The sequence below is a fragment of the Schistocerca piceifrons genome, chromosome 2, assembly GCF_021461385.2.
Source record: "Schistocerca piceifrons isolate TAMUIC-IGC-003096 chromosome 2, iqSchPice1.1, whole genome shotgun sequence".
Classification (NCBI taxonomy): Eukaryota; Metazoa; Arthropoda; class Insecta; order Orthoptera; family Acrididae; genus Schistocerca; species Schistocerca piceifrons.
Window position 1 is genome coordinate 703,354,002 of NC_060139.1, and position 25,502 is coordinate 703,379,503.

The 25,502-nt window shown below is 39.9% G+C and overlaps 1 protein-coding gene across 1 annotated transcript in view; it reads left to right on the forward strand.

The window, feature by feature from the left end:
* LOC124775764 (zinc finger CCCH domain-containing protein 13-like) overlaps positions 1-25,502 on the forward strand; it is a 265,138-nt gene that overhangs the window by 69,016 nt on the left and 170,620 nt on the right. Inside the window, 2 exon segments of the mRNA XM_047250596.1 lie at positions 3,903-4,102; positions 13,857-14,236. Coding sequence (XP_047106552.1) covers positions 3,903-4,102; positions 13,857-14,236 — 580 coding nt within the window.

Genomic DNA, 25,502 nt, shown 5'->3' on the forward strand with positions numbered 1-25,502 from the left:
GCTATCACACCACATAAGAGTTTAAATGTGGTCCAGGACATTATATTCCACAGGGATCTTCTTTTGCAGTCTGACAATGAGCTGCGCGCCAATTTAGAGCGGTGAGGTATTCAATTTGTGTGGTACATCCATCGGGGTCTGAGGGATAATCAGGTTGCCACCGTTGCCTTCATGTTGGCCTTCGAGGGTGAACCTTATCTGAGAAGGTCAAGGTGATGGTCTATTGCTGTGATGTCAAACCATACATCCCTCCCCTGATGCAGTGCTTTAAGTGCTGGAAGTTTGGCCATATGTCTTCCCTCTGTACTTCCAGTGTCACATATTGAGATTGTGGCCATCCATCACATCCTAATATTCAATGTGCCCCACCTCCCATCTGTGTCAACTGCGGAGAGCATCATTCACCTTGCTCACCAGAATGCAGGATTTTACAGAAAGAGGGGAAAATCATGGAATACAAGAACCTGGTCTGACTGACCTACACTGAAGCTAAGAGAAAATATGAGCGCCTACATCGGGTGGCTATGACCTCCTCATATGCCATCACTACGACAAAAGTTGTAACCCAATCAGTTCTGCAAATTCCAGTCGGCTCTCAGAGCCAGAAGGCTTGATGGTGGTGGTGGTGGTGGTGGGGGGGGGGGGGAGGGGGGGGGCGGCAAGTTCCAATCCCCCACCCCCCACCCCACTTGTTGCTCCCACACCACCTACCTCGGGAGCACTGCCCCCAAACATTCGGGGACAGCAGTCCCCACTTCCCAGCCAGAGAAGCTTCTTTGGCTCCTCTCGCCAGGAAGGGATCCCTTGGGTCACTTTCTTCCCAGGTTTCTGCTATTGGGAAAGATGACGTCCGCCAGTGGCTGAAGTGCTTAATAGCAGCTGGTCATAGGGCTTCATGATTGTCCTTAGTCCCAAAGAATGAATCAGTGAAGTCCTCCCAGCCAGAGAAACCCAAGGAGCAGTAGGAAAAGTCTAAAAGAAAACCCCTAAGACCAAGGAAATTGCGGTGGCACCCACACCACCTCTACCTACAAGCTCTGTGTCTGGGGATGAGGTGGAGATTCTGGCGTCCGCTGAGGACCTAGACCTCGCCGGACCCTGAGACACCATGGATATAGACTGCTCAGGTAATAAGTCGGTGGCAGCAGGTGACCCTGAGGCGTAAACTGCCTCATTGAATGTTCGATGCCTTCCCAGTCTAATGGTGTCATCCTTCAGTGGAATTGCGGCAGTTTTTTCCACTGCCTGGCTGAGCTACGACAACTGTTAAGCTTTGCACCTGTTTTCTGCATTACCCTATCTGAGCGGTGCATGTAAACGAGCACTCGATGCAGAGACGCAGCAGAGACTTTATTTGCAGGGTTTATGTCCTCACGGAAGCGGTAGTGCCACCAGTGCAGACAGTGCAGTCTGTGATGGCAGTACATAATTGCTGACCAATCACAAGCCATCCACACGCTATATAAGGCCACCATAGCAGCAGTGGAGACAGACAGTTGCTCCTGATGATGACAATGGAGGCTGTCGTCGAAAGCTTGAGATTTTATTCCGAATTGACGTGGCAAGAAAACTGAGAATGTTTTACATATTGTAATGTCTGTTGTCCACATTACCAACTATGTGAACCATAGGTAGTCCTATACTGTACCCAATGGCACTCTGTACTATGAAGCTGAAAGCTGGGTTCGTATGCTGATGACAAGTGCAAACTAATAAAATTCATACTCATTGGAGCCTCTGTATACGAATACATCCAACATGGTGCTGTACATAGAACCAGACTCATGATGTCGTTGCTGTGTCCAGACTTGTTGGGGCCATTGTTGGGGCCACAACTGTCACCTCTCTCTGCTGCTGTGTCGTCGGGTGCTGCAAAATTGTCCCCATGCTGACAGTGAGTGGTGCTCCAGACATTGTCATACTGTCTGCATGGAGACTTGTCTTGTTGCAAATGAGTCCATTTCCTGGCTCAAGGCGTGTGGTGGATCTGTAGAATCTTGCGCAGCCAACTGAGCACTATATCTGTCCTCCCGGGCACTAGTCATACAGGGCGCTGAGATAGTGCTTGGTGTTGAGTACTGCCCTCCTGAACCTGTCGAGAACCTGTCGATTCCATATTGAGATGACAGTTGTGGAATCCTGATTGACTTGAGCAGCAGTATTTCACAACATGAAATGCAGTCTCAACAGGCCACAATCAGGCTGCTTTTAGGTTTTGATATGTACGTGGGCACATTTAGCCTTCTTCCATGAGGGCAACAAGATACAGGGCTATTACAAATGATTGAAGCGATTTCATAAATTCACTGTAGCTCCATTCATTGACATATGGTCACGACACACTACAGATACGTAGAAAAACTCATAAGTTTTGTTCGGCTGAAGCCGCACTTCAAGTTTCTGCCGCCAGAGCGCTCGAGAGCGCAGTGAGACAAATTGGCGACAGGAGCCGAGAAAGCGTATGTCGTGCTTGAAATGCCCTCACATCAGTCAGTCATAACAGTGCAACGACACTTCAGGACGAAGTTCAACAAAGATCCACCAACTGCTAACTCCATTCGGCGATGGTATGTGCAGTTTAAAGCTTCTGGATGCCTCTGTAAGGGGAAATCAACGGGTCGGCCTGCAGTGAGCGAAGAAACGGTTGAACGCGTGCGGGCAAGTTTCACGCGTAGCCCGCGGAAGTCGACGAATAAAGCAAGCAGGGAGCTAAACGTACCACAGCCGACGGTTTGGAAAATCTTACGGAAAAGGCTAAAGCAGAAGCCTTACCGTTTACAATTGCTACAAGCGCTGACACCCGATGACAAAGTCAAACGCTTTGAATTTTCGGCGCGGTTGCAACAGCTCATGCAAGAGGATGTGTTCAGTGCGAAACTTGTTTTCAGTGATGAAGCAACATTTTTTCTTAATGGTGAAGTGAACAGACACAATGTGCGAATCTGAGCGGTAGAGAATCCTCACGCATTCGTGCAGCAAATTCACAATTCACTAAAAGTTAACGTGTTTTGTGCAATCTCACGGTTTAAAGCTTACGGCCCCTTTTTCTTCTGCGAAAAAAATGTTACAAGACACGTGTATCTGGACATGCTGGAAAATTGGCTCATACCACAACTGGAGACAGACAGCGCCGACTTCATCTTTCAACAGGATGGTGCTCCACCGCACTTCCATCATGATGTTTGGCATTTCTTAAACAGGAGATTGGAAAACCGATGGATCGGTCGTGGTGGAGATCATGATCAGCAATTCATGTCATGGCCTCCACGCTCTCCCGACTTAACCCCATGCGATTTCTTTCTGTGGAGTTATGTGAAAGATTCAGTGTTTAAACCTCCTCTACCAAGAAAAGTGCCAGAACTGCGAGCTCGCATCAACGATGCTTTCGAACTGATTGATGGGGACATGCTGCGCCGAGTGTGGGAGGAACTTGATTATCGGCTTGATGTCTGCCGAATCACTAAAGGGGCACATATCGAACATTTGTGAATGCCTAAAAAAACTTTTTGAGTTTTTGTATGTGTGTGCAAAGCATTGTGAAAATATCTCGAATAATAAATTTATTGTAGAGCTGTGAAATCGCTTCAATCATTTGTAATAACCCTGTATTCTTACAAACAACATTCAGATGATGTTTATGGATGAGAAACTTACTGTGTAATGTTTTCCTTATGTACAGAAAGTAGATGACAGTTCTCCTATACCTACTTTGCACCGTTGTGCTGAAATTCTAATCATTTGCGCATCGAAGCATAAAGTACCTTGTGACAATTTGACATTTGTTACATTCTGTCTTCATTTTGTTGCAGTTTTAGTGACCTACAGTGTATGTAACTACCACATGTAATTGAATTCTGTTTGTGGCATATATTCAGTTTGTTCTGTAAATTTGTTATTGACAGCATGGTGGGCCCAGCAGTTCATCATCAACATCGGGCACCACAACCTCTTCAACAGATTCTAGCTCAAGCAGTGACGATACCAGCTCAACATCAAGCAGTAGTTCAACAGATACTCGACATAGGAAGCTAAAATCCAAGAAAAATAAGCGTGATTCCAGTTCCTCTTCTGAGACTGATCATGGGCTAAAGAAGAAATCAAGGTAGCTCACTGTTCATTGTAACTCCATTTATAATAGCTGCTTTTACATAATTTGTTAGTGCTGGATATGCTCTTGAAATTCAGAGATTGATTGTAAATGAATTGATTGGTTCAGTAAATTTTCACTGCTGCGGAGTGCCATTTTGTTTGTATATGAAGACAGGTATGAGTAAGGTATACATTTCTAATGCAGACTGTTTGTTTCATAATGCTTCATTTTTTATCAGAGTACCTTTCATTCATATCAAGAACATTGTTGTGATAGCCCAAGATGGAGGGTTGGAGAGCCAATATCATTCATTTTTACTGTCAAACATAATGATATCCAGAACATCACACACGAACGCAACTTGCTCACACGACTGCAGTCTCAGACAACCATAAAGGGTTTCGGTTTTCTGAGACTGCAGTCGTGTGAGCAAGTTGCATTTGTGTGAGTGTGTGTGTAGATGTGTGTCTATTCTTGACAAAGGCATTACTGGCCAAAAGCTGTAATTGTATGAATCTTTTTGTTGTGCCTATCGCGACTCAGCATCTCCTTTATATGGTGAGAGGCAACTTTCCTTCTCTAATATTGTTACATTCCATCTGGATTTTCCATTGTTTGATTGATCCTGTGGTTCAGTATTCCATGGTCAATATTGCTCCTATTAATATGCCTCTTTTCATTCCTTCACAGTGCTCTATTGAGCGAGTTAGTGCAATGGTAAGACACTGGACTCATGTTTGGGAGGATGATGGTTCAAATCCCCACCCAGCTATCAAGATTTGTTTCTTCATCTCTTTCCTAAATGACTAGAAGCGAATGCCAGGATGGTTCCTTTGAAGCATACAGGTGATTTTCTTCCCCAGTCTGATCCTGTGCTCCCTCTCTAATGACTATGTCTTTGATGGGACATTAATCTCTAATCTCTGACCTTCCTCCCTTTTTCCACATTTTTGTACACTTTAAGCTGCCTATTTCTGATCTCTGTCCACTGTTTTTCTACCTTTATAAATATTTATAGGAGTTGATTACTAATCACTAACTGGTCTGGCAAGGGGGATAGGATGAGGGATATGGATGGGGGAGTTGGAGTTGTTACAAAAGACTGCTAGTGCCATGTATGTAGGTGAACACTGGGGCAGCAAGCTGGCACATACATTACTTGCAGGGGCAGTGTAGAATGCTGCCAGGACAAATGCTAAAAAAATAGTACATGAAGAAGGTGGAGGATCCAGAATGAAATAAAGAGGTAAGGAAAAGAAGATATGGAAGTGCTAGGGTGGAACTGGTAGTTCACATGGTGGCAGAAGGTTGGCAGAGGCAGGAGAGAATAGCTGCTAGCAGAGATTTAGGCCAGTGAGAAAGAAGGCTACTTTGGAGAGAGTTACCACCTATGCAAATCATGGAAGCTTGTGTTTGGGCAGAGGAGAGGGAGAGGAGTGGATCCATTGTGTCAGTGTGTGCACATTTAAATTACATACCTGCCAAGATGTTCTATAACAGTCCTGTCTCTCTCTCTCCCTCCCCCCTCTCCCTCCTTCCCTCCATCTGTCTTATCTCCCCCCTCCATCAGTGGGTGTGGGTGGCAGGAGGAGAGGTTTAGAGTGCCTGTTTCACACACATCAGAAGCTTAGTTTTGAAAAATCTATTCAGTTTGCCAGTTGTTGTCGTTGTTTTTGTTTTCAAATGACATACATGCAAAAACTGTGCAACTAGGTCTATGAGTTTTTCTAATTTGTATGGTTGTCATTTTGTTTATTACACATTATTTTAACCTTATTATAAATTATTTTCTTCCATCAGTTGAGGTTGATGCAAGTCACAAGCAAACAGTACAATCTCATTGTCAAGCCTATGCTCTCATAGTACAGTGTCATCAACAAAACAAAAATGGTTAACTGATGAAATCTAACGGAATACCTGCTCATATTCCGTAACGCTCGTTTGCAAGGCAGGAAGGTGAGCCAGACCTAGACTGAATCTGCATAGCTGGTAAACGAACCACCCTGAGTGTAGTTTTATAGGCAATTTCCCATGCCCAGTTAGGCAAATGCTGGGCTGGTTCCCACTTTCTGCCTCAGAAAATATGATACACAAACATCTAAAATATGGCCACACACAGAACAAGTTTACATAATTCACAGACTTGTGGCACAATGACTTCCTTCTCTTAGGCGCCTGAAGACTATGGCGACAGGGATGGCTTTTGGCCAAAAATATAAGTAAAATTAATTTACCAAAATATGAGAATACTGGTGCCTCTACTAGACAGAGTAAATGGCAGTGAACAAAAGAAGAAGAAGAAGAAGAAGGGGAAATCTAAAAGCTGTGTCATGATGAGTATATTTTTCAGAATGCCGACATTGATGAAAATGCAAAAGGCAATGGATTGACGCAAATGTAAAAGGCGGTGGATTGATACAAATGTAAAAGGCAGTGGAAACCACTGCATTAAAAACACATAATATGTATCCATGTATTCTCTCTAGCAAAGCATTAGTACATCAACCAAAGACATCCAAGAGGTCATCTGTGAACAAGCTGCAAAGACAGAACCTTAATGACCCTGCAAGAAGCAGCTCCAACATCTAGCAATGAGGATGCCTGAGCCAGAAGTAAATAGGCAAACATATGTAATCAATTTTTGTGATTTTTACGATTGTATTTAGTCATGATTTGTGGAACTGATGTGTTGATAATTTCATTGTGTTTTATGTTTGTGTACTTTTATATTCTTGTTGCCTGCTAAGGGCCTAAACAGCGTATTTATATGCAATAAATGATGATGATGGTGAATATGATGATGAATGTGTATCTGCAGGAAGTGTGGTCTCTAAATGAAAAAGTGCTGCTATAATTTGTCCATTGACAAAAGATTCCAGTAGTGCTGCCATGCTGCTGAAGGGGATATGACCTTAAAAAAAAGGATGGAGACCCAAGAGAAACAGTAATATTATACAAGTCAGAGTGTGGAAAGTTAGAAGACTGGGTGTGGCAAGGAAGCTAGAAAATCCAACAGTGGAAATGCAAAAACATCAATCTAGATGTAGGGTTGTTCCCTGCCAAGTGGTCTGGATGTTCCCACATGACTGTCACAGATTTTGATGATTTTTATAAAATGCCAAAAAAGTCTGTTTTAGCCCATTTTTACAGAAAAGTGTCTTCTGCAAACTCTTTTAGACCATTTACATTACAAAGACCATGTTCTAAAACACCTAAAAAACTATATTTGGTTTTGCAGTGCGAGCATATAAGATCCTAATAAACAACAAGGTCGAGGCGTATTGAATATGAGGCCATATTCTACTGGTACTCAAATTAAAACTGACATCTTTTATTATGTTCTACAATTGTTTAGTATTCTCTGTGGAAGGCAATATTATTTAGTACTACACTGGGTGAACATTAATAAAGTAACTAACTGCAGGGATGGATTTCTGACTGGAAATTTAGGAGAAAAGGTCCTCTGAACATGTGACTGGAAATGCACTGTTGCCATGGTAGATGGCACTGACGAATGAAAGTTCCCCTGACCAAGTGCCATATCTGTAGCTCACAGATGATGGTTATTCAGGTTGATGGTGCCAGTTCTGGTAAAGGTTTCTTTGTTGGTAAAGAGGACTGGGGACAGAAATCTCATGATTGTAATAGTCTAGTGCAAAAGCCATTGACAAAATTCTTCCACAGAGGGAAGTCTGATGTTGATACTTCTTGCAGTCATTGCAGGTGATAGGGATAGTTGTGGTTGTCATGCAGGAAGCACATAATCATACTTTGGCTCACACCATGTTGGCAGGCCACTTGCTTGGAGCTTATACTAGTCTTTGTCTCAATATCCTATAGAACCCGGTCCTCCAAATCTGGTGTACGCACAGTCTGCTGCCTCTCTGCATGTTTGTCTGTCTGAAAGAACCCATGATCACACAAATGCCCAAAAAGGGCTTGGAATATGGTATGATGTGGCTAGCGTCTGTGAAGGTACTTGTTTTGGTATAGTGGTGCTCTCTCTCGACATTTCCATCTGCTTGGCTGTACACATACACCATCTCAGATTGTCCCCGAAATGAATACCAGACCATTCTGCTGCTTAAAGCATGCTGCATCAATCAAGTAGCCTGCAACACGCAAGGATCACACGGCACATGGTCTGAGGAACTTTCATTCATCAGTGCCATTTGCCGTACCAATGATGCATGTATGGACACATGTTCATAGGACCTTTTTTCCACCATTTCCATCCAGGAATCCATTTTATAATGGGAGTAGCATTTCTTTTGAGTATGAAGGTAGGGGAAAGAGTAAGTTGTAAGTTATTGTGACAGTTGGGTAACAGGATCATTCTCAGTAGAGTTGACAACAAATCACTGCAATACATGCCAACATCACAATCATAATAAGAGAGAGAGAGAGAGAGAGAGAGAGAGAGAGAGAGAGAGAGAGAGAATGAAGGCAATGAACAAGTAACTTAGTATGTAAAGGGAAATGGAGGTCCAGTAATCATGGAAATTAGAATGCTGTAGTAGGATACAAAATAGAAGTCAGAGTTGTGGGAGAGTATAGGCTTGCTAAAGTGAAGTGGCTGCAGAAAATATGTGAAGAAAACATAAAGAATATACTTGTCAGAAGGACAGACTCAGCTTATAGAAGGTCAAAATAACACTAAATGAAATTGAAAATGTCAACATTATTAGTGTGAAAGGAATTCTACTGGTAAATGCAGAGAAGAGAGCAAATAGGTGGAAAGAGTACATTGAACACATCTATAAGGGGAAGAGCTGTCTTCTGATGTGATAGAAGAAGAAATGGTTGTCGTGTTGGAAGACGTAGAGGCTCATGTATTAGTAGTCATTCTCTGAAAGACTTGTGATCAAACAAGGCAGAAGGCATGTATAAAATTTTTCTGAATTTCTAAATTTATTGGCAGAAGTGGCAGACAAATGATTATTCAGGTGTGTGCATAGAATTTATGAGACTTGGATGTGTTCCATCAAACTTTCAAACGAATATCATCTACACAGTTCTGCAGGTAACAAAGCCAGATAAATCTGAGAACTATTACACAGTCAGCTAAACAGCTCATGCATCCAAATTGCTGACAAGAATAGAATAGAAAAAAATGACAATCTGTTAGGTGACTAACAACTTGGTTTTATGAGAGTTAAAGGGACCAGAGAATGAGTGTTGATTCTTACACATAATAATGGAGGCAAGACTTTAAGAAATCAAGACACCATCATAGTCTTTGTTGACCTAGAAAAAGCAATGTAAAATGGTGCAAGGTGTTTGAAATTATAAAAAAAAGTATAAGCTATAGGAAAAGAAAGGTAATATAGAATATGTACAAGAACCAAGAGGAAATTGTAACGCTGGAAGACCAAGAGGGAAGTCCTAGGATTAAAACAGGTGTGACGCAGGGGTGAAGTGTATCTCTGTTCAACCTCTATGTTGAAGAAGTAGTGGTGGAGAGAAGAGAAAGTTTCAGGAGTAGAGTTCAAATTCATGACAAAAAGATTTGCTTATGATATTGTTTTCCTCAGTGAAAATGAAGACCAATTACAAGGTCTGTTAAATGGAATGAACAGTTAATAAGCACAAAGCAAATTGAATGAAAGAAAGTGAGTAACACATACAAAGAGAACATTCTATGCCAAAAGCATTATATTTGTATCAAATATAGGCTGTAATTTGTTGAAGAAATTTCTGAGAATGTATGTCTGGAACACAGCATTGTATGAAAGTGCATTGTGGGAAAACTGGAAAAGAAGAGAGCTGAAATTTGGGCATCAGCTATTTAAATTTAGTAGACTAAATCCTTTGTATGGTGTGCACACACTCGATTAGGTACCTGGGGTATCTTTGTTACTGATACAAGAACAGTCAGACACGGCATTAAATGATTTAGATGACTAGATATATATTTAGAATAGTCACTGAAGATCAGCTCTGTCTCTAATGACTTGACGTTGGTGGGCCTTTAAACCCTAATCTTCCTTCCTCCCTCCCAGTGCATAGCCTCTTTTCTCACGTTTAACGACACATGTTAGTGATTGTCCTATTTTGTTGTGCTCATGTAAATTTATTAAATTATTAATTTATTAAATTATTCAGAGCATCTTAGTTTCACAGGATTTCTTAATGCAATCTTCAGTTAGTTTAAGGGCAGAAAAAAGAGAAGTAAATAATCACAAATTGCAGATTCAGTTATGAATACAGTGTAATGTTGTTCTAACTTACAATAAGGTTTTAATCTTCATAGTGGATATGAATGTAATTCCTGGTTCTCAGCAGATTCTGTACACTACAGCCGTCCTTTAATAAAGCCAACTGCTGATGTTTATTCAACAGAACTGCCCTGAGCTTAATTGTCCTGTGCATCTTTGTAAAACCACATTTTTTTTTTCTATTTCAAATTGGTTGGATATATTCTGTAAAGAGCAGACCCATGTGCTAAAGTCATTCACATCACATATAATTTTTCTTCTGCAGCAATATACATTCTCATTTTTACAATATCACAATGCACATCAAGCAAGTTGGACACTGGTTAGCACTCTCATTCTTGTCCGATCTGAGCTTCCCCATCTGTACTGATCTTGTTTCCAAAAGGACATGAAACCCAAGGTTTTAGTTTAGAACAGATGCAGAAAAGTTCTTTATAGCAACAGCACAATTATTTTGTAGTACAGATTTCAGCTGCTTGTTTTCCTACTTTGTAGTTCACTAATGTTTCAGAAAGTACGTGATCAAGTTCTGCCTTGATCTCATTTTCCAACAGTTAATGTTCTGACAGCATCCTTATTAATATGGCAGTGAATCTTCCTTGTACAGTCTGGAATTTTAATTTCCTTGTTACTTATAAGTTTTAATTTTTTGTTAGAAAACATTAGTTATAGTCTTAAAATAACCTGATTTTATGTATCTATTAATTAGGTTCAGTTATACATCCATTTTCTGACACCATATTTCAACAATCAATAGCTGTGTTCTTTGGATGCCACATATAAAGTTAGTGATATTTATATCAAACAATGGAAAATCCAGGTAGGAATATCAACAATGTAGGAAAAGACAGATAGCTACTTGCTGTAAAGAAGACACGTCAAGTTGCAGACGGGCATGATCAAAAGACACTCGCACATAGCTTTCGGTCACAGCCTTCATCAGTAAACACATACACACACACACGCGCGCGCGCGCGCGCGCACACACACACACACACACACACACACACACACACACACACCACTGCCAACACCAGCATTTCGCGGCGGAATGTAACATCACATGGAAGGCAAGCAGCATACTGGAGGGCGTGGTGAATGGGACGGGGAAGAGATAGTAGTGTGCGCTGGGGAGAGAGACAAATGCTGTCTCGTGGAGCGTGCAGGGATTAGACTACAAACAGGTAGAGCATCAGGAGGTTGTGGGGCAGGGATTGTGGTGAAAAAGGAGTGAAAAAGAAGAGGAGTGGGGAAAAACAGGTGGATGCATTGGCAGAGGGCTGCAAATAAAGAGGGTGGGAGGCGAGAATGCATAGTAGATGACAGGTCGGGGGGGAGTGGGGGGAGACACGGACTGTTTGGTGGAGGGCGTGGAGACAGTATGTTACTGTAGTTTGAGGCTGAAATAATTACGGGAGAGGAGAGTGTGACATGACATAAGGGAAGGTACATATACAAATCTACAACACTACCCTGGGTATTGACATGGGACCCTCCTATTCCAGCCTTTTTGTGGGCTGTCTAGAGGAGACCTTCCTAGCCCCCGAAAAAACCAAATCCCTAGTCTGGTTCAGGCTCATTGATGATATCTTCATTATCTGGACCCAGGGCGAAGACACCCTATTTTCGTTCCTTCACAACCTCAACACCTTGTCTCCCATCTGCTTCATGTGGTCCTCCTTCAGATGGCTCCATCTGCACCTCTGTCCACATTAAACCCACCAACCACCAACAGTTCCAGCATTTTGACAGCTGTCATCCCTTTCACCCCAAAAATCCCTCCCATATAGCCTGGCTACCCGGGAATGGCATATCTGCATTGACAAAAATCCCCTTGCTAATTGTGTCACCAAGGCCTTCGCAGACAGGCACTATCCCCCAGACGTAGTATACAAACAGATTTCCCATACCATTTCCCATCCCACCACTCCCAAAAACCAGCCACAGAGGAGTGTCTCATTCATCACTGAGTATCACCCCTGGACTGAAAAAGCTGAACCACCTCATTCACCAGGGCTTTGATTACATATCATTGTGCCCTAAACAGATGGACATTCTACCCGAGGTACTTTCCACCCCTCCTAAAGTGGTGTTCCATCGCCCACCCCAATCTCCACAACATCCTAGTCCATGATCGGAGTTGAATAGGTGGTGTTGTGGTGGTGGTGGAGGTGGTGGTGGTGGTGGTGGTGGTGGTGGGGTGGATATATGGGACAGGTCTTGCATCCAGGTCTATTACAGGGATATGAGCCACGAGGCAAGGAGTTGGGAGAAGGGGTTGAGGGGTTGTCTAGGGATGGACGAGGATATTGTGTTGGTCTGGTGGACGGAAGGATACCATTGTTTGGGGGGGGGGGGGGGTCGTGTGAGAAAGATAGTAGGCAGGACATTTCTCATTTGAGGGCACGATGAGAAGTAGTAATTTATAGTCTGTTGTATGAATCTGTATCATAGACCTTATGAATGTCATTTGTGTTAAGAGTCTTACTTTCTATCTACAGTAACACCACAGAGCTTGCATCACCAACTTGATATAACTATCGAGAAGCGTTCTGAGTCAGTTGCTTTTGTATTGACTCATTTCAGATTAGTGAGTCTTCGTACTGAGTGGTTCAGTTAATTTTTCCTTCGTGCTTTGTTTCTTGTCCTCATAAATGAAAGTTCAGGAACCTGCTAATGTACAGACAAGGGAGATCTCACCAGAAACACACATGTGGTTGGCTATTGCTGATTGTTTATTGCTATGTGTTACTGATCAATTTTGCTGTTTTTGTTGGCATATATAGTTCTTGGTTTACTTCTCTTGACAGCCATCTAAAAAAGGTTAGGGAGGCAGTTGAGTGCAGCTGCACAGAAGAATCTTTCAACATTCAACTGAAATGATTGAAGGAGTTGACATTTTACTACCTAAATTTTAATTGTTACTGAAAGAAAGAGTTGATTGTACCACCCATATGAGGAAGAAGCTTAGAGAATAATCCTTCTATTCATGTCAGTGTCATTACAGACAGAGCACAAACTTTGTAGGGAAAGGATTGGTGAAGAATATGAGCTGTGGTCTTAATGTCCAAGCAATCACTTGTAGTGATTCAGGAGACAGCAAGAAACTTACATTTGTGTGGCTGAATGTGGATTCAGACCCAACTCTTCCTAAATATAAGTCCATTGTTTTAATCTGATGTCACCACAATTTGTATCTAACTACAAGTCCCGTTGCTTAATGAAGATACTTTGTAAAAGTGAAAGAACACACACAATCACTTTTATGGAAGATCTTTATCTCCCTTAGCCTCAGAACAGTAGGGTTCGACTCATCTTGCAGTCTGAGGGGATTGTTGCTCCTTTTTAACCTTTCTCAACATATCTGTCTTTCCACCCTGAGGAAGGAACTAATTGTCCCAAATGCTGGATTAATTTTTGTAATTTTATGTGTGTCTGTTGACAAGACCTAGAGTTTTTGCTTTCTAAAGGTAAGTACTAGGCAGCCATTCTGTCTTGTTACTTTATATCTCACTTGTACCTTATGTATAATACTGCTCTTTTTACAGAATGCGAAAAACAACAGGGAAAAATGGAAGTCCTTTACCTTCAATGAAAAAAGCAGTCCTCCCATCACGACACAGTGATGACCGTGGAGGCGGTCTACAAGGCTCATCATTGGGAAGCAAGAGACGTGATCCCTCACCTGCATCCAACCCACACCGAAAACTTTCTGCTTCCGTCATTGGTGCACCTCAGGCATCAAAAAGTTCGTCACAGCTAGCATCTTGTAGTGGCAGTGGAACTGGCAATGGAGGTGGGAGGAGGCGTTCTGACACACCTCCACTTCGAGGATCTAGTGGTCATCGACGGCGCTCCATTACACCACCCCACAAGGGTAAAGGCCTCAGATCATCATCCCGTTCGTCACTGAACAACAAGACGAACAGTGAGTGTATGCGTGTGTGTGATATGTTTCTTGTGTGTTTCCATTCATTGATTGTGAGATTTCTGCTGTATTTTGCAGTACTGCTATTAAATGTTAGTTTGAGACCTCCAAATAGTGATCTGCATGGTCTGTAGGAATAGCTTCTAGCCATGTAGTCTGTTGGCTTTTTTGCATTACTATACTGTCAGATTCAGTTATTTTTAACAATTAATTAATGATGTAAAAAGCAATTTCATTTTAAAAATTAATCCATTCCATCTTGGTGTTGTGGTACAACAACCTTATTATTATTGCTATTATTTACAAAAACAGTCATAGGTTGCACAGTGTTCTTCATTAACTCAAGAATGATGTGTTTCGCCAGGATAGGGTATCACTAGGTTATCTTATGGAGACAACGACAAGTGTAGCAGCACAGAACAGTACCTCGTGTGCTGACTGTAAATACAGCCGAACACTAGAATGGTGCCGAAGGCCTGTCGGTATTCACATAGTGCATACATACCCGTGTGTACAGATGTGTTTACAATTTGCATGAGGAACTGACCTGTGCTGCTAAGGTTGTCATCACCTCCATGAGATAACCAGATGATGCACTATCTGGGCAAGACATGTCATTCTTCAATTAATAAAGGACATTGTGCAATGTACAACTATTTTTTTAAAAAATATTTGCAATTTCATATTGCAGTTTCACGGGTTGACATCAGGACACAAAACTCTGAAAATGTATGTATGTTAGTATTTTTATCTGGGCAGGTTAGAATATGATTATCTTAGTCATGCTAGCCGTAATTAAAAATAATGTGATTATGATCTCTCCATAGGCAAAAGGTTTCAGATTAGCCCCCCCCCCCCTCCCCCCATTCAGATCTTTAGGTGAGGGAACTGCCAAGAAAGGGGGGGGGGGGGCAGGTGACCGTAAGAAAAAGATTGAATTACTGATGATAGAGGAACATTCTGAGAGTCGGATTGTGGAGTGTCAAGAGGTTTTAACATGCCAGGGAAGCTAGATAATCAGAAAAGAGAAATGGAAAAGCTCTATCTATATATAATGAGAGGGTCAGTGAAGTGAAATGGTCAGAAGATAAGGGTTATGTTCAGATGAACAAAGGACAGCAGCAGCAGCAGTGGATCAATGGGTGTTGCTGTAAAGTCAATGAGGATATTGAATGGGTAATTCGGTATGTAAAGGAATATGACAATCATCCTAGAGGAATTGGAATGTGGTAGTTGGAGAAGGCTTAGAAGACAGAGTTCCAGGAGAAGACAGGCAAGAATGAAAGAGCAGAAAGACTAATAGAATCCTGCAGTAAATTTCACAATAGTGAATATGCTGTTTAAAAATGATTGGAGGAGGAGGTCTACTTGGGAAATGTCTGGAGACACAGGAAGGTTCCACCTGGATTGCAAAATGGCTAGACACAGGTGTCAAAGTCTGATACTGGATTGTAAGGAAGAAGTAGTATAGAATGTGATCAGAATTTAGTAATGATAAAGAGTAGACTGAAGTTTAAGATAATCAGCTGGAAGAATCTGTGCTGCAAGAAATGAGATACCCAAATCTTGAGAAATATCAAATTTGCTTGAAGTTCTATAAGGTTAAAAATACTGTGATGGTGACTACCACTGTAGGTACTTCAGTTAAAGAAGAGTAGATGTGTCTAGGAAGGACAATCACAGAAGCTGGAAAGATAAACACAGCTACAAGGAAAGTAACTATTAAGAAGCCAAAGGAGCCAAAGAAGTATTTCAATTGATGGAGGGAAGGAAGAAGTAAGATGTTCAGGAAAAGATAGTTGGTGAAATTAAAAGCAAGGGCATCAAAATTAAGAGTGCATTGGAAATTCCACTGTTAAATGCAGAGGAGAGAGGTGGATAGAGTACATTGAAGGCCTCTTTGGAGGAGTAGGAGAGGGGGTGGGGGTGTGGGGGGGGGGGGGTGGTGACATGATAGAAGCAAAATGGAAGTTGATATGGAAGATCTAGGGTACATAGTATTAAATTTAGAGTTTAACAGAACTTTAGGAGACTTACAGTAGATGAAGGCAAATGGAAAGATAAATTGTTTCAGAATATCTAAAATCATTGGGGGAAGGCTGGAGACAAACCATACTTTCAAAAAATATCATCCACATAATCCCCAAGATAGCAAGGGTAGATATATGTGAGAACTGTCGTACAACAGCTCAACAGCTCATACATCCAAGTTACTGTCAAGAATAACATATGGGAGAATGGAAAAGAAAATTGTGGATCTGTTAGATGATGACCAATTTGGCTTTATGAGTGTTAATGGCCCCAAAAAAGGAATGAAGTTGAGCTTGGTGATGGAACCAAGACTTAAGAAAGATCAAGATATGTAAAAAAAGCATTTGAAAATGCAGAGTGGTGCAAGATGTTTGAAATTCTGAGAAAATATGAGTAAGCTATAGGAAAAGGTGGGTAATATACAATGTGTACAATAACCAAGAAGAAAGACAGTGATACAGTCCTCTCCTGTTCACTCTGTATAACAAAGGAACAGTGACAGAGTAAAAGAAATTTTCAGGAGTAGAATTAAAATCAAAGTGAAAGGATGTCAGTGATAATATTCATAAATGACACCGCTATCATCAGTGAAAGTGAGGAAGAATTGCAGGGATTGTTGAATGGAATGAACCATCTAATGAGTACAGAATGTAGCTTGAGAGTAAACTGAAGAATCACAAAAGTAATGAGGAGCAGCAGAAATTATATTAGTGATATGTGACCACATAGTAAATGAAGTGAAGGAATTCTGCCTCCTTGGAAACCAAATAATGTGTGGTGGATGAAGCAAGGAGGATGTAAAAAGAAGATTAGTGCAGGAAAAGAAGGCATTCCTGGTAGATGAAGTTTTTAGTTTCAAACGTTGGTCTTAATTTGAGAAAGAAATTTCTGAAAATTTACATTTGAATTACTGCATTGTATGGAAGTGAATCATGATCTGCGGAAAATCAGAAAAGAAAAGAATCAGATAAGAAGAGGTATGGTGCCATTGGAGGATGTTTGAAATTATGTGTACTGATAACATAAGGGATGAGGAGGTTCTCCACAGAATCGGCAAATAAAGGGATGTGTGGAAAACACTGGCAAGAGGACACATGTTAAGACATCAGAAAATAACTTCCATGGTACTAGAGGGAGCTTTAGAAAGTAGAAGTTGTTGGGGAAGACAGAGACTGAATTATATCCAATGAATAATTGAGGATGTAGGATGCTGGTGTTACTATGAGATGGAAGAGATTGCTACAAGAGAGGAATCCTGGAGGGCCACATCAAACCAGTCTGAAGAATGATGACTTAGAAAGAAAATCTTACTGATTGAATAACATCCAAGGAAAATTATAGCTTTGTTACATTAATAAACCAGTGAACTTCACAGTCAAATAATTGCCAAAACAGTAATATCCATCTGTCTGAGATCCGTAAACATTTTCTGAAGTAATCAACAACAACTTGGAAAGTACAGATTGCTATTCTCCATATAGAAGAAGTGTTGAGTCGCAGGCAGTGTAGTGTCATAAAATTATCCATGCTAACTTTCTTATTCCTGCCACAGGTGCAATCATGGGTAATGTCTAATTTCACTACACCTTTAATGAACAATCATTTAATATGTTTAATTATTTTTCAAAAGAATTTTTTTTATAATGTCATGTGACAAGCGATTACACAGCCGACTGGGGTTCGGCCGCTGCATATCATAAACTGGCCACTGTTGCACCTGCCTTGCAGGCCAAAAATGTTGAAAGTGTGAGCTCCATGACACCACTTAGATGTTTCTTTGTCAGTAATAATTGTCTGATCATTTTTCTTGATTTTCTGGGGAGGCATTCAATGAAAGGAATATAGTTGTACTAATAAAAAATGGATTGTATTCTGTACATAATTGTGATAAGAAAAGAGATCAGAAATAAATATTGGTTTACAGGTTAGGTGCAGTATCAGAAACAGGTTGTATCTCCTAAGAAGAAGAAGCCAAGAGAGAGAATCATTATAACAGACACAGTGAAAAAGAATGCTAGAAATATTTCAGCTTTCAGACAAAGTCCTTCTTCAGAAGAGGAAAACTCACTCGCCTTCACACACACACACACACACACACACACACACACACACACACACACACACACACACACACACACACACATTTTCATTCATGAAATCGCAGCTCACACATACACGGTTACTGACTTTGGCCACTGGCCTGATTGTGACATTTGTAGCAGTCTGGCGTCAGATAGTTGCACAATTCAGGCATAGGTGCAGTTTGCAGTGGGGCTCCAGTGGCTGGAGACAGTGACCGTATGTGTGTGAGCTTGAGCTTGCATGAATCTGTGTCATGTTCTGTTTTAGAAGAAGGACAGTTTTGTCCTGAAGTTTAAACATTTAGCTGACTTTTCATTATGCCCATCTGGAACTCATTGCCTTCTCTATGTGTTGAGCAACATTTTACGTAAATATTTATGATTTGTTTACAGTATGCATTCTATTTTGATCATGTAACACTCCCACTTTTTTCAATTTTTAACAACATTCCTAGGTGAAATGATATGTAAAACAACGGAATGACAACCACTCACATATTGGTAGCAACATGTGGGGCATAAAAACAGTATTTACAGTAGCTTTTGAGCTCTTGGTCTTTCTCTTGTAAAAGTACACTCATTCACACACAACCATGTAGACAGCCAAACGTTTGGGCGTTAGTGTGAGTGAATGAGTGTACCTTTATTAGAGAAAGAGAAAGAACTCCAAAGCTAGTGTAAATACTGTTTTCTCTTGTGTGTTTCTATCTGCCACACATCAGTCAGCCATAGGTGAGTGGTTGCCTTCTCTTTATTTTATGTATTTTTTTGATTTTTAAGTATAATTCTGTTCTCTCTTAAGATTGAACCAGAATTAAAACTGCTTCTATCATAGCACAAAGAAGGAGAATATGACCTGTGCAGAGTTAGGGATGTAAAAGAAAGGAACTAGTTTTTCTACTTATCTGATAGCTTCAAAGACATTAAAAGCAAAAGCATCTGGACTTATTCACACTGTTTTACTTGTTAGTATTAGTATCCAAGTCATGTAATATAATTCATCGTGTCATGTAAAGTAACATGATGCATGAAGTCATGTCATATAACATGACACATGCCATCATGTCATCCAACATAGCATTTGTCATGTTGTGCTGTATAATGCAACTTGTTGTTGAAGTTTAGGGTGCATGCATTCCCACTCTGGGATATTTCATACTGTAGATGTATCCCACTCCTGTAGAAGCACTAAATTTGTGTGTGTCTGTTTTTATACCCCTCACCATTTGTGAAACAGGGGGGGGGGGGGGGGCGTCAGTTTGGGGGAAAAATGGTCCCCTTGGTGAAAATGTTGACCCCCCTCTGTAACCAGAAATCAAATAATTGTTTCAGCGCTCCAGCTAGGGACAAATCCACCCCCAGAAATTTTATCCCCCTAGCAAATCTTCTGGATTTTCTGCACAAGATCAGGGGCTTTATTCTAAAGATTGCAAGATGCTGGTGTGCCAACACCCTGCAGCTAAGAGAGCTCACTTTCACGGGGAAGTAGGATTAATTCATAAAAAGTGCAAAAATGTCAAGATGTTTTGGTTTAAATGTCTTTGAAGCTGCCAGACAAGTCAAAAAGTTAGTTCCCTGCTTTTACATGCCTAACTCTGCCCATTACATATTCGCCTTTTTGTGCTATGTTGGAAGCATTTTTCATTCTGGTTCCTAACGTTTATTCTTCCATAATTTTGACATTAGAATGCCATAGCTTCGAAACTGATGTAATTTTTGTTGACTTCGGTGACCGTATAAGTTTCTTTATTGTCCTTTAAACCATGTTGCTTGAGTTGGGCATCATTAGTCATGCTCCTTTACGGCTACTGGCCTGGTGTGGTTGAACTTGTGTCCTCAGAGGATCCAAGCTTCACCACCACGTCGGGGTCACATGCCCACGGGAGATTTTTTGTTTTATGTTTTATTTCTTTCATATTTGTTGTTTTTTTTGTTATTTTTTATTATTTTTCTTTTAAATTTTTTGTAGTTATACACACGTTATTCATATATGCATGAGACTGTATACACGAACATATGAAAAAGAACCATAAGTACTTAATACAGTGCACAAAATAACAGCAAACACAAATATAATACTGAACAAAATATTAAATACTATGCAAAGTTTATTATGATAATGCATGTAAATAGTTTGCATATGACCACATCACAAAGATAAAATTACGATGTAAAAAAAATGTAGAATGTTTCTACAAAAAAAATGTGGTCATATGGTTCATGTGAAGCAGCAGCTTTAAAACTTAGGAAATTCTGTGAATCTCTCTGTGTCCACATACTGCTGTTAAAAAGGTTACTTGTCAAATGGTGTGTGGACAACAAAAGGATTTCACCTAATTTAGCAGTAGCATGAAACTGTAAATTATTGTTCTCTTAAAAGTAGTTGCACAAGAACCATGTTACCAACCGTACAATGAAATAGTACAAAATAATACACAGACGAAGCTACAATTGGCCATTATAAAATATGAAAGTGTCTTTCCAATGAATCATAAAGTACAGGCAACAGTGTATCTGGCTCTTCGCCATCCAGTGTTGTGCCGACCAGTAGGAAAAACATCCTGAGACTCAGAAAGAACCAACTGATGCATTAATTAAACTAATTAACAATTCATTTGACCATTTAACTAGTTGAGGATTTAAACCATTGACCAGTTAACTGATGCACCAACATATGCCCAGCTTATTGGAAACCCCACCGATCTGTGATAAAATCTAAATTAGCTATCAGCTGAGTGAACATATTGTCTCGAAGTACCGGTATTTGAAAATTTCCTGAGTGGTGAAGTGAATGAAGTGTTGCATCTAAAACAAAACAATAAAAGAGGTGGCTCTGTAATGAATAATGCACCACATGAATGCTGAACAATTTGTGCAGCAAATATTAAACTATTGAAAAGCATGCATCTTGTTATTAGCTCTTATCTTAAAATTCTTGTCATTGTCAAACAATGGAAACTCCTCATAGGAATATCAACAGTGTAGGAAAATATAGATTGTTAATTACTGTAAAGAAGAAATGCTAAGCTGTAGACAGGCACAATTAAAAAACCCTTACACGAATCTTTTGGCCATAGCCTTGATCAGCAAAAGAGAAACAGAGGAAGACACATCATTCATACACACAAGCAAGCACACTTCGCTCACACATTATTGCCAACTCCGGCAGCACAGGAACAGGGCATTCTGGCCTGTGCTGTTGGAGTTGGCAGTCGTGTGTGTGAGGTGTGCTTGCTTGTGTATATGAATGGTGTGTCTTTTTCTATTTCTCTTTTTGCTGATGAACACTGTGCCCGAAATTTTTGTATGTCTTATAATTGTGCCTGTCTGAAATTTAAAGTGTCTTCTTCACAGTAAGTAGCAATCTATCTTTTCTTACATATTTTAATCATTGTTATTATTTAAATGCAGTAATAAAAATTGAGAATTAAGAAAGCACTACTAGAAAAGCTCATGTGAGTAAGTTTAGCACAAAATGTTGCAACAACCAATCCAAATTAAGTATGAATATGATTGGCTGAAATAAACAGAAAAACTGTGAAACAACATATGCTTGACAAATTACTTTCAACTTTGCAATCCTGTACAAAAAATTGATGGAACTGAAGCTTGTTTTGTTTAAAAATAAATTTTCTGCAAGCTATCATAGTAGTTTGTGAAGAAAACACAGTAAAACATTTTTGTTAGTTAGAGGTAAGGTGATCCTTTTTTCTGACAATTATTTTTATAGCAATTTTCATGATAGTTTAATTTTCTGTGTGATCATCGATAGAGCTTCAACTGCTACATGTGTTGTTTTGCACATCCAAAGATTTCTCGAAGATTTTAAGTCACTGGTGAATAAAATCTTTAACAATTAAACAACAAAATAATAGTCAAGTATAATAACCAGTTTTTTTAATTACATCCAAATGCAGCTCTTAAAATGCAACACATTTCTACAAAACACAGTTTCATGTCCAATGCTAGATTTTTCACTTGTAAAGCATGAACAGTGATAGATCTTTGTAAATGCTACTTATAATTACCATAAGAATATATTTCTTGTTATCACCTGTATCACTTCAAACTGCTTCAGTGCACATAACTCACATAAATCCAGATTTTACGTTTACTTTTTGTGCAACTTTAGGCCATTATATCATGCCAATAGATAAAGCTTTCACAAAACAACAGGACAACCATTAAGTAGAAATATTTTTCTACCTTCTTACAAAATTTGAACCAATTCACACAAGTTTGAGATTTAGAAGTCGTGTGCATAAAAAACTCACAAAAAACATGTTTTTTTGCACATAAAATCCAAATGAAGCTAGATTTTTGAAAGAGAGTTCCAAATTCTATTGTAAGAATGCATTTTTTGTTTATTTCATTCCTTTAAACCATTTCCGTGCATTCTGTTCGTACAAGAACAAATTTTATGTGCTACATTAGCTTGACTTTAAACAATTGTATCTCATAATCATTAAAGATTATTGGATAAAAAATTTTGTTCTGACTTTATCCATTTATCTATCTTTGTGCAAAGTTTGAGCCAGTATGTACAAGTTTAAAGGACAGAAGTGGCATGCTTCAAAAAACCCACCAGAAAAAAGTGTTTTTTGCATGTATTTGAAGATTTTTTCATATTGTTAGACATAGGTCCGATATGCTAGTGTGACGAATTTGAAACGTCAGTCTCATTCCTGTGTGAAAGTATGTAAGGGTGACTCTTCTTGCATATAAAATCTGAACGAGGGTGACTAATTTTGCACATAAAATCCGAACAAGAATGAATGTTTTTTGCACATAAAATCAGAATGGTGCACGTACAGATGGTGCCATTAATTTAGCATTAATTTCAGCCCAATCTTTTGCAAAAGAAAGCAATTGATTTGCACAATTTGCCTGGGTGCCAACTCTGGCTTGTCATTCAAGCCTTGTTTAATATGCTCTAACATAGCTACAGTAAGACGGATATTTGAAGGCTAAACAAATGGCCAGTGGTTTGGGCCAAACCAAAACATTTCAACCCATGTTTCTAGCTCAAACAGGAACTGAGCACCAAGATCCCACTCCCCAAACCATAATTCTGTGAGTGGCCTATTCATACATGTTTGTTCCAGCACTTCTGTGCTGTAAAGATTATAGTTTTCAAATCATTATAGATTAAAAAGATTAGGTTTCTAAATGAACATAAAGATCAACATAGATGACATACACAGCAGGAAGTGAGACAATGTCTTTAGTTAAAAGCAGTGAGTAACTTTTTTATTCCTGCATTATACTTATGACTTTGGGAACTAGGGAACTTAGTCTTCAAATGTTTAAAAGTAATTCAGTTTCCATTCATATGTTTTCTTATTTGTAAATGTATTGGCGTGTGCCTTCCAGATGTAGAGTTCACATTACTTCAAAGAATCCTTTTTAGACTTAAAATTCTTTGTCATCTAGTTCCCTTACTGAAAAATTTGTAGTGGAATGCAATATGTACTGGGGAAAAGATCTCTGCTCACTGATTAGAAGAGGCACTGAGGAATGGATCAATATGTAGAAATAACTTGAATATTTTTGCATTTGTTAGTTCTGATGGAGAACTTTGTTCAAAACATAAGCTATTTATCGTTCTATCTAAACTATTGCTGCAGAAATATTGTGCAGTGGTAAGACATTGGACTCACATGTAAAGGATAAAACTGATTTTCATTCCCACCCTTGCTCCATTTGAGCTTTTGCTTAATCTCTAACGCCCTTATCCTCCATGGGATGTGGAACCCTAATCTCTCCTCCTTCCTCACTCTGCTTCTCAGTAGGTCTTCAGTTTGATGACTGGTGATCTATGATCGTATAGATATTGTTGTGTGGTTGCATATTTGCTTAAAGTTGGGTCTTATGTTATAATATACTCACCATATTGCAATAATGAAACTATCTTCAATTTTTTTGGCCCGCCTGGTTGTCCGTGCGGTCTAACGCACGGCTTTCTGGGCGGGAAGGAGTGCCTGGTCCCTGGCACGAATCCGCCCGGCAGATTTGTGTCGAGGTGCGGTGAACCGGCCAGTCTGTGGATGGTGTTTTGGCGGTTTTCCATCTGCCTTGGTGAATGCGGGCTGGTTCCCCTTATTCCGCCTCAGTTACACTATGTCGGTGATTGCTGCGCAAACAAGTTTTCCACGTACGTGTACACCACCATTACTCTACCACGCAAACATAGGGGTTACACTCATCTGGTGTGAGACGTTCCCTGAGGGGGGGGGGGGGCCACCGGGGGCCGAACTGCACAATAACCCTGGGTTCGGTGTGGGGCGGCGGAGGGGTGAAGTGGACTGCGGTAGTTATCGTGGGGTTGAGGACCACTGCGGCTGCGGCGGGGACAGAGCCTCTCCGTCGTTTCTAGGTCCCCGGATAACATACAATACAATACAATCATTACTTTTTCTCTAACTTTTGGTTTTTTCTTTTTTCTCTTGTTTGTCAGTTAGCACTGTTGTACTTTTTAATTTTGCTTTTTTGTAATTATAATTCACATTCATTTGCGAAAAGAATTTTTCTGTCAGTCCGTTCTTTGTAACTGCACATGCAAAACAATTGCTCAGTACGTATTATGTAATGCATGCCAGTTAACTCATTGAGTTACCAATTTTGTGCAGTTCATGGTGTTCATTGCTGAAACTGTTGATATTTGTACTGAAAATTTTGATCAGTACAAAACAAATTTGAACAGTTAGGATACATTCAGTCTCTGTACGAAAACTTATATATAATGTAGCATGACATTCCCAAAATCCAAAATATTATTTGCAATGTGTATAGCAGCCATTAACCTAAAATAGCTACTGGATAAAAGCTGACCATCATTCATAAGCTTATGCTTTGAAACAGTGGCAGTATTAAATTGTGGTGTGTGTTATTTTTGCTGCATTTCACCATAGAAACAGCATATGGAGCAACTTTTAATACATACACAAATGGGAAAAGTAAATTAATTTCATGGTTGTACAGTTTCTTCTCATATCTGTAGCAAAAGTTTGTAGAAAATTGTACCCTTACTCTCATAATGCCACAACAGTGTTCAATGTGGAACTGTCTGAAACAGTAAGTTTTCATATAAAAAACTGTGTTCCTACAGTTTTGGAATAAAACCACAAAATCTCAATATTTTAGTTGTAAACCAA